General features: G+C 41.5%; 1 protein-coding gene across 1 annotated transcript in view; it reads right to left on the bottom strand.

Annotated features, from left to right (window-relative positions):
• LOC109962506 (cyclic nucleotide-gated cation channel beta-1-like) overlaps nucleotides 1-8,671 on the bottom strand; it is a 41,782-nt gene that overhangs the window by 13,321 nt on the left and 19,790 nt on the right. The window contains exons 18-25 of the mRNA XM_020604280.1: nucleotides 8,375-8,583; nucleotides 7,560-7,610; nucleotides 7,354-7,440; nucleotides 6,950-7,014; nucleotides 6,560-6,682; nucleotides 6,092-6,233; nucleotides 5,794-5,953; nucleotides 5,608-5,705 (exon numbers count right to left, since the gene is read on the bottom strand). Of these exons, the coding sequence (XP_020459936.1) occupies nucleotides 5,608-5,705; nucleotides 5,794-5,953; nucleotides 6,092-6,233; nucleotides 6,560-6,682; nucleotides 6,950-7,014; nucleotides 7,354-7,440; nucleotides 7,560-7,610; nucleotides 8,375-8,583 (935 nt within the window). The remainder of the gene's footprint in view (nucleotides 1-5,607; nucleotides 5,706-5,793; nucleotides 5,954-6,091; nucleotides 6,234-6,559; nucleotides 6,683-6,949; nucleotides 7,015-7,353; nucleotides 7,441-7,559; nucleotides 7,611-8,374; nucleotides 8,584-8,671) is intronic.

The following is an 8,671-nucleotide window of genomic DNA, read 5'->3' as shown; positions in this document are numbered from 1 at the left end:
AGCCAGTTCATGCAAGTCACAAATGCCAGTTGAAGTTAATTCTCCGAGTGGCACTGTCATTCCAGTGCAAGCTGCACATTCTAGCACAGATTGCAGGGTGCAATTTACACACACACAGCCGTCTCCATGTGGAGAACGGAAGCCTACTGTATATTAAAGAGTGGCTTATCTAGACAGATGCCACAAAGTGCACCACAGGGCATGGTGCCCCTGGTGGTTGTACAAGGAGGAATTCTACACACAGCCTCATTTCCAGGAGGTAAGACTGGCAGACTTAGAGCACAGACTTATGAGTTAAAATCCAGCTGTTTAGACCAGCCCACAACTCCAGTTGTTGGTGCATGTGCTTTTACCTCTGCGAGAGGAGGAAGAACTATGGTCCTACGCTTTTGTGGACTCCACAAGCAGAGGAGGCTTTTGTTGCCATTAAACAGGCTTTGGCACACGCATGCTTGCATCTGACTACTCACAGTCTTTTCATTTAGATGTTGATGAAAAGGATGGCACTGTGAATGCCGTCCTATTTCAAAAGGGGGAGGGAAGTAGAGGACACAACTGAAAGGTGTTGATGTACTACAGCTCTAAGTTGGACAATGTTGAAAAGGGACATCCAACTTGTGTGAGACATGTCGCTGCGATCAGTCGAGTTATACTGAAGACCTCACATATCACAATGGGTTATCAAACTGTTGTACACACCACACATGGTGTCAGGGCATTTCTGGATTCCAAAAATTTCACATTGTCTGTACATTGGACCCTGAACTTACAACAGCTATTGAACCAAGCTCACATACAGTTTACAAGTGAGGGAACAAACATGGCCACGCAGATGGTCACTGAGCAAGATCATGATTGCGTGAGCAAAACAGACAGAAATGAGACTGCATGAGAACTTGTATAAGGAACCTCTACCTAATGCAGAGGTAACACTGTACTGTGATGGTCACAGTCATCAGACTGCCACTGGCAGTCTAGTTGCTTCATACACTGTGGTCAAGGACACAACAGCTGGCTTAAGAGTACTGCAAGCTGATGTGATCCCACAGCCAAGTTCAGGCCAGATGGCTGAGCTGATTGCTCTTATAGAGGCATGTAAATGGACTGTATGTAAGCTGTCAAAAGGCAGAGTTGTAAATATCTACACAGATTCTGTGTATGTGGTACAGGCAGTACAAGTAGACTTGTGCCACTGGAGAAAAAAAGGTTTTGTGACTTCAACTGGCTATCCGGTAAAACACTTGCAGCAGTTACTGGAATTAGATCAAGCGTTGTTGCTACCAAAGCAGGTGGCAATTGTTAAGTGCAAGGGACATCAGAAAACAGAGAATCAAATAAACAGAGGTAATAATGCAGCTGATTTGGGTGCAAAGGTAGCAGTTGGATATCAGGTAGCTCAGGGAGCTATGAAAGGGATCCAAGACCTAAGAGGTCAGAGCTTTGAAAGCTCAGTACATAAAGGGATCCAAGACCTAAGGGGTCAGAGCTTTGGAAGCTCAGTACAGACAGGATCCAGATCTAAGGGGTCAGAGTTTAAGGAGCCTAGTACAGCTACTCAGGACCCAGGAGGTCCAGCTCAGGGAGCTAAACAGATGAGTCAAAACCCTGCAGAAGGGGGTCATGTTTGTGAGACAGAGTTGAGCTTGCAGACTATTAGGGAAATACAAAATAAAGCTGCTCCTACTGAAAAACAGGCGTGGCTAGGCAAAGGTGCATCTAAAGGATCAGACAGGACTGTGGAGAAACCAGGAAGGTAAAATAATGGCCCCGGTGGGACTACTTAGCTTGCTGTGTCAAGAGGTGCACAGTAGAGGACATTGTGCAAACTCCAAGATTAATAGTCTGATCTCTCAAAATTGGTGGCATCCGCATTTTAGGGATATCACCAAGTACTTTGTTGCAACATGTGAGACATGTAATCAGTTCAACTCCAGAGCCACGCTGAAAGCGGGGCTAGGGGGATTTCCAGTTCCAGATGCTCCCTGGAAAGAGATTGTTGTTGATTTCACAGATATGGGAGCTGATAAAACAGTTGAAGGAAAACGATATTTACTTATCTGTGTGGATCCATTTTCCAAATGGAATAGAGGCTTTACCCACAAAAACAGAGACAGGTAAAGAGGTAATTAAGTGGCTCACTAGGGAAGTGATCCCCCGGTTTGGGGTATTTGAGATCATTAGATCTGATAATGGAACACACTTCTCAAACGATGATCTACGTTTGGTTGAGCAGAAGTTTGGGATAAAACATAGGTTTGGGGCTGTCTATCATGCAGCCTCTCAAGGGCTTGTTGAGCATGCAAACAGAATTATAAAAGAAGGGCTTGCAAAAGTCTGCGCAGACACTAACTTAACCTGGGTTGAAACTCTACCTATTGTATTGTTCAACCTCAGGTCCGCTCTGAATGCGATGCTTAATGTAAGCCCACATGAAATCCTGACAGGGAGAAAGCTGCCCTGTCCTCTAACTGTTATGCCTAGAGATTCAACACCTCTTCTTTTGCAGCATGCTGACATGAGTGAATATGTCAGACGATTGAACAACGTGGTGATGAGTGTCTCTGAATAGGTTATTGAAATCCTGTGCAGGGACCAAACTGAGGAACCAACACCAGCTGCAGTGGACAGCTGGGTCTGTCGAAAGGTGCATAAACCTCACTGGTCAGAACCACGTTGGAAAGGACCTTATAAGGTAGCAGAAATTACCACACACTGTGTTAAACTGTGGCTCACTGGGAACAAGCTAAGTACCTGGATCCATAAGACACATTGCTCTCCACTGAGGATCCAACTGGACAGACAGTGAATGACGTCAGGGCTGATTTAAGAACCTCATTACCTGAGTTGATATACAATCCTGTAGAACCATAGCCACAGTTAGAAGAGGACTTACACTAGTGTAATATTTGTCAGAGAACAAAAACGTTGACAGGGACAGCAGACAAAATGCCTAGTCTGGCAAGTTTAGGCAACTGTCCTGGCATGGTTGTCTGTGTTCTGGGCCTCGTTAGCCTAGTTATAGTGGTACCCATATTGTGGTGGGAAACAAGGTCCCACATACACCGTGAGAAAAGAGCTAATGTCTTGAGTCCACCCGAGTTGGTTTTTAATTTGGGTGAAACTTCCACTTTAATGGTAGACACATGTGACATTCTTGACTGCTCTGGGTGGCCTCAGCAAGAGCAATTGACAGTTTGATAAATACATTTGTGTACTGTCCTATGTCCAGTTTAATATGTGGTCATTATTTCGTTCTAAGCTCTGTGCTTATTGGGGGGATGTAGGATGGAACACTGGACCTGTAGCTTGGGGATACTGACCGACTGATGCTCAGAAACATTTATGTGAGGGCAAGGCCTTGTTAGATCGGCTCTATATAGTCAAGGGAACAGCCCCTGATAATTGTAAGTTAAATCAATGTAATCCTTTGTGCATAACCCTTCAGGAGCCCTGTTTGACAGATAATGGCCACATGTTTGCACTGGGGGCTTATGTTTCAGGTGCTGATCCTTCAGGGAAATTTACGATATTTGTGTGAACCAATTCGAGCTATAACCATAGTCTGTATGACTTATACACTCGTGATAACTCTAAGAAAGATGATTCACGCTACATTCCACTTCATCTGATCTGCAGAAAAAATTAGTGATAGAAACAGGATTTGTGCAAAAAAAAATTATTGGCTTGAATGGGTTCAAAATGCAGCACATAAAGTATTAGTTAACACCTCTTGTGTTGTATGTGCAGGACCTCATCCTGCTTTGCTTACAGTGCCTTCTCTCTTGTCGGATGCTAATTATACACACTGCATGCTTGAGCTGCATATGACTGAGAACCCTAGTACACCAGCCTGCAGAGATTTGGAAATTTATTACCCATTGGCACCTAGAGATGCAGTACCTCCTATCTTTACTGCAGTCAAAAATAATTATACTTGTGTAACCATAAATAAAAATGTAGATGGAATAAACTATGTCCATTTTAATGTTCAGCGTCTTACTAATCTTACCAGAGATTTAGCTGTTGGGTTTCAGGAGCAACTGGCAGCCACTTCTCTTATGTCGTATCAGAACAGATTGGCATTAGACTTCATTCTGGCTGAAAAAGGGGGTGTTTGTACTATGACTGGGTAACAGTGTTGTACTTACATCCCTAATAACAATGCTCCTGTTGGCTCCATTGCTAGGGCCCTGACAGGGTTAAAAATCTTATCAGAAGAGATGACTGAACATTCAGGAATTAAAAATTACATAGATGATTGATCTGAAAAAAATTTTGTCAAGTGGAAAAATTTAGTGGTTTCTTTGCTTACTTCTTTTGTGGCAGCAGTTACTTTGCTGACCCTGTGTGGATGCAGCTGCATCTTTGTCTAAAGTGTATCACCACTGCCACTGATAATAGATACCCATTGACTCCTGCCTATGAGATGGTTCAATACCAATCTCCATGGGAAACTATGCCCATGATCTCACTCACTAAGCCCGGTGTATCTGAGATTGAAGAGGACCCCTCGGATGGGGAAGAAGACCGTGACCTCCTTTCATACTATTGCTAAGGGTTAACACATATCCACATATATTCTTGCATACATGTAGGTGGTGTAGACTCAGGTTTGTAATTGATTCTGATTATTGAGTAGAATTTTGTGATAAATGTGTGATACTGGTAGAAGATTTTTAGTCTCCAGCATAATGGATTCCTCCTGCAAATGTTATGATTAACCAATGAATGATTATTTGCTATATGTTGTTTAGACATTTCCATGTTTTTGTCTGAAAAATGCTATAATTGCTAAAAATATCAGCTTTCACATAGAAGCTTACATATAAGACCACAGTAACGAAGACTCAGCTTACATGCCATTATTTTATGTTATTATTTCAGATTTTGCCCTAGGTACTCAGCTCTGGGCTTTCCCTGTTAGGGGTGGTATGGGGGGCCTCTCTCTTCCTTGGATCCCTCATCTGGGAACAACAGGGACATTTGATTTAGGTTGACATGATAAAAAATGTGTCAAAAGGGGGAATTTATTAGATAGTTGTTAGAAATTTATGTGTTAGTGATGCAATTTAGTAAGATTCAAAGTCTGCTCTAGTGCTCTAGTCTGTTTTGTTTCAAGGTTAGCAGACAGAATGTTGATTCTGAAAAGTGAACCATGACACCAATTGTTTTCCTGTATTAATCTTGTGTTAGAATATTATGTCTGAATAAATAAATGAATGCCTTGTCACCACGTGACAACATACACACACATTGAGATTCTTCATCTTGTTATGACTAGGTAGAAACGCAGCGGCTCTAAGCATGTGGAGTACTAGATAAGAGATGGAGTCTGCAGACTGACTTCATCTGGGTAACGGGTTAGCCCAAAACTTGTAAATGTATTGGGCTCTGTGTAGCCAGGAACTCCTTTTTCCAGCAGACAGTGTGTGTGTTTCTGAAAGGGGGATCAACCCGGGTCGTGTTTGTAATTTTTACTTGTGGTTTAAAATAAATCAGCACTAAATGAAGAAAGACGGACTCCTTCATTATTCAGAGCTGTCCAATTAAAGAAGTAGGGGTATTACAGAGTGTATATGGTCATATTATTATTTTCATAATCCCTACCTGAAAAAGAGGGACTTTGCTGACAATGGAATAGTTCACATCTATAGCTATGTCCAGACGCATTTTATCTGGCAACTGAGACAGCAGCTCCTGCTCATCTGGATGGAAAACAGTAAAAGGCACAGTTTGACTGAAAGATCAATTGTACAAATGCATATGAACATGCATACAGTATATTCTCCTTACCCAGCATGCCTTGAGATTGCCAGGTGTAGCTGTACCAGGTTTTGACCCGATTCTGGACGTCTTTGGAGATTCGATAGGAGGACATGTATTTAATAGTGTTGTCCACGCAACTGCGATAGTAGGTCTGACCTGCTGTAGCTGCACCCACCACATCACGCATCTGGAAGACAAGAGAGTAAAATTAGCCAATTGACTCTTTTTTTGTTAATTTAACAACATTATGCATGCAGTGCATAATTTGAATATTAACATAAGAGTCTAGGAGGCACTAATGTCTTAATTACATTTATATACCTACTTGCCCAATCATGATAGAGAAGACAAAGACTCCAACAAAGTAGTTGATGAGTTGGAAGATCCTCTCAGATAGGGTGGTGGGCTGTGGCACACCCCCAATGGTGATTATGGACCTCACAGCATAGATGTAACAGCGAATGTAACTGAACAGAGAGAAACACGAGAGCAGAAAGAAAAACAAGGAAATGAACATGACATACCAGCTGATAAGAAAATAGTCAATAGATGCAAACAGAACAGGCTAAGGGAGACATTCAATGGGAGGTATGTGTGACCCATTGAGCAGTTATGCTATTATTAATCTGAGTAGACACATTCCTTGGTTCTCTGCATGTCACACCTTTATATTTTTAATCTGAAATTTCTGGTATTTCTAAACCACGGTCTACAAATCAATCCCTTTTAAACCCCTGTCCTTAATCATTAAAACTGAAAAAAGGTTGTGTATGTGTGTTTTTATCCCACCAACCTGTTGCCCTCACCATCATACACCCATGTGGTAGATCCCAGCCCTTTCCAGGCAGAATACCAGTAGAAGATACAGGCATTACAGTGGAGACAGAACAGAAGATAGGTGGTGGTACGGATCACCCTGAGAGATGGAGAGTGAGATAGCAATGCCCATGAACACACTGAATATCTAGAACCAGTTATTTGTTCAGCTGTGTCACTGCATGGCACCTCTTTATGCTTTATAAGGAAGACAGAGAGCGACAGAGATACAGAGACTAGGAAAACAAAGCTTTCTGTCTTCTTGATTTCTGCCAGCATTGTAAAAGTATGTAATGAAGACAGAATAGGGCCGTAGTTACCACAATTTTATATGTAGGCCTACAGATGTTATAAAGTTACAGCTGACCTGTAGATGTAGGCTTTGGCCAAGATGGCTTCTAGACGATCATTGAACTCAAAGAAGGAGTGGACCTGGGGGGGCAGAGATACAAAACAGAAAAATATTTGTAAAGTAAGATTTCAGAATTGGGTGTCAAACAACTGAATAACTAACTTAAATTTTCCAAAATTGATACATAGAGCATTAGAGATAAATTGCTTCGTATTGGTGCCATATTTACTGACAATGTATTTGATATTGACATTGTTGCCTGTGGTTCAACAAATTACAACACACACACCGTGCTGCTGACAAAGCAAGAGAATTCTGAGTGTTGTCACCAGAACACTGATACTCTAGCAGGTTTGAATGGATTTAAAATCCATCCAGGAAAATGGTTGAAATAGTAAAATACAGTGATAAAGCCTCACCTTCAGCAGCCTGGGTAAGCGAAGCAGAGGGTTGATGCCAGTTTTAAAATAGAAGAGTTCCAGGGGAACAAGGCTGGCAATATCAAACTGTAAAGCAGGAAGGTACCAGCTCACTCTGATGTACTGCTTGTTGATCATTTGATTAACTGGGACTGATCAGTGAATCAAATTTTAACCAGCATTGAATCAGCTCTCTTGTTACTTACTTTGAAGTTTTTGTTTGTCGTGTAATTCTTTCTTGTCTCTTTTTTGTCAGTCTGTAATGAAAACAAAATGATTACAGATTAATGATCCTGGGGAGTTCACATTATAATCTGAAACTTACATTTTATTTTGTTAAAAAGTGAACTCCTTTTATATATGGCAAACTACAGTCTTAAAATACTGTATACTAATGTAACAAATTAGGTTATTTCCTAGTTAGATAGATATTCAGAGATTTGTTGTCTAGAAATGTTTAGTGCAGACAGATTGACTAGCTCAGGCTGTTAACTGTTCAGTAAATGTGCCTGCAGTGCAGACTGCAGGCAGGTCAAGGTTACAGGCAAAGAGCTGTTAGTGTCAACTGTAATGCTAGTCTTAATATTTGTCTTAATGTGTAAGGTTATGTCCAATTGTTTTAGATACACACCACGAAAACAACAGTCACACACCTTGACTTTTCCTCATGTTTTGGCTAACGTTATAGCCAGCTGCAAAGCTGGCTTATCAGGTGACGTCACGGTTTTGACGCCCCGAGTAGCATGGGCTAGCCCAAAAAATGATTAAGATTATATAGGTTTGGTGGTCCAGACATCTTGATCTTTTTCTGCTGCCTGCGCGCAGGTAGAGGGTGAGAGAAAGATCTGGGCGTGTAATGTAAATTTTACCTGTGTTCCTCTGAATAAACCAGCACGGTTATTTTTTATAAAATCTAAAGCAGTCTACTTCGTCTCATTGAGAGTTCCTGGTTTAAAAGAACCGGAAGAAGCTTCATAGAGAAATAGTAGCTTATAGTAACATCTTCCAATTTCCCACTCACCACTATGTCCCCTCCACAAATAAACTGCAGCCGTGGCTGGAAGACAGTGATGTCCAGGATGTAAATAAAGTCACAAAGGTAGTCGATAAGCAGCCAATAATAAATATTTTCTGGAGTCTGGTAGGGGAAGGTAGAGCGCACCGGGATGAACCACAAATTCCAGTTCCATGCCACAGACACCAAAAGCAACCACAGCACATACATTAGGTCTGCAGAGAGAGAAAGAGAGAGAAAAAAATAAGAGAAGTAGAGATATTAGGAGATTAAAAAAAAAAGAATTCCCAAAGGTGTAGAGTC

The sequence above is a fragment of the Monopterus albus genome, unplaced genomic scaffold, assembly GCF_001952655.1.
Source record: "Monopterus albus unplaced genomic scaffold, M_albus_1.0 scaffold65.1, whole genome shotgun sequence".
Classification (NCBI taxonomy): domain Eukaryota; kingdom Metazoa; phylum Chordata; class Actinopteri; order Synbranchiformes; family Synbranchidae; genus Monopterus; species Monopterus albus.
This window is presented reverse-complemented; position numbering and strand designations above follow the sequence as displayed.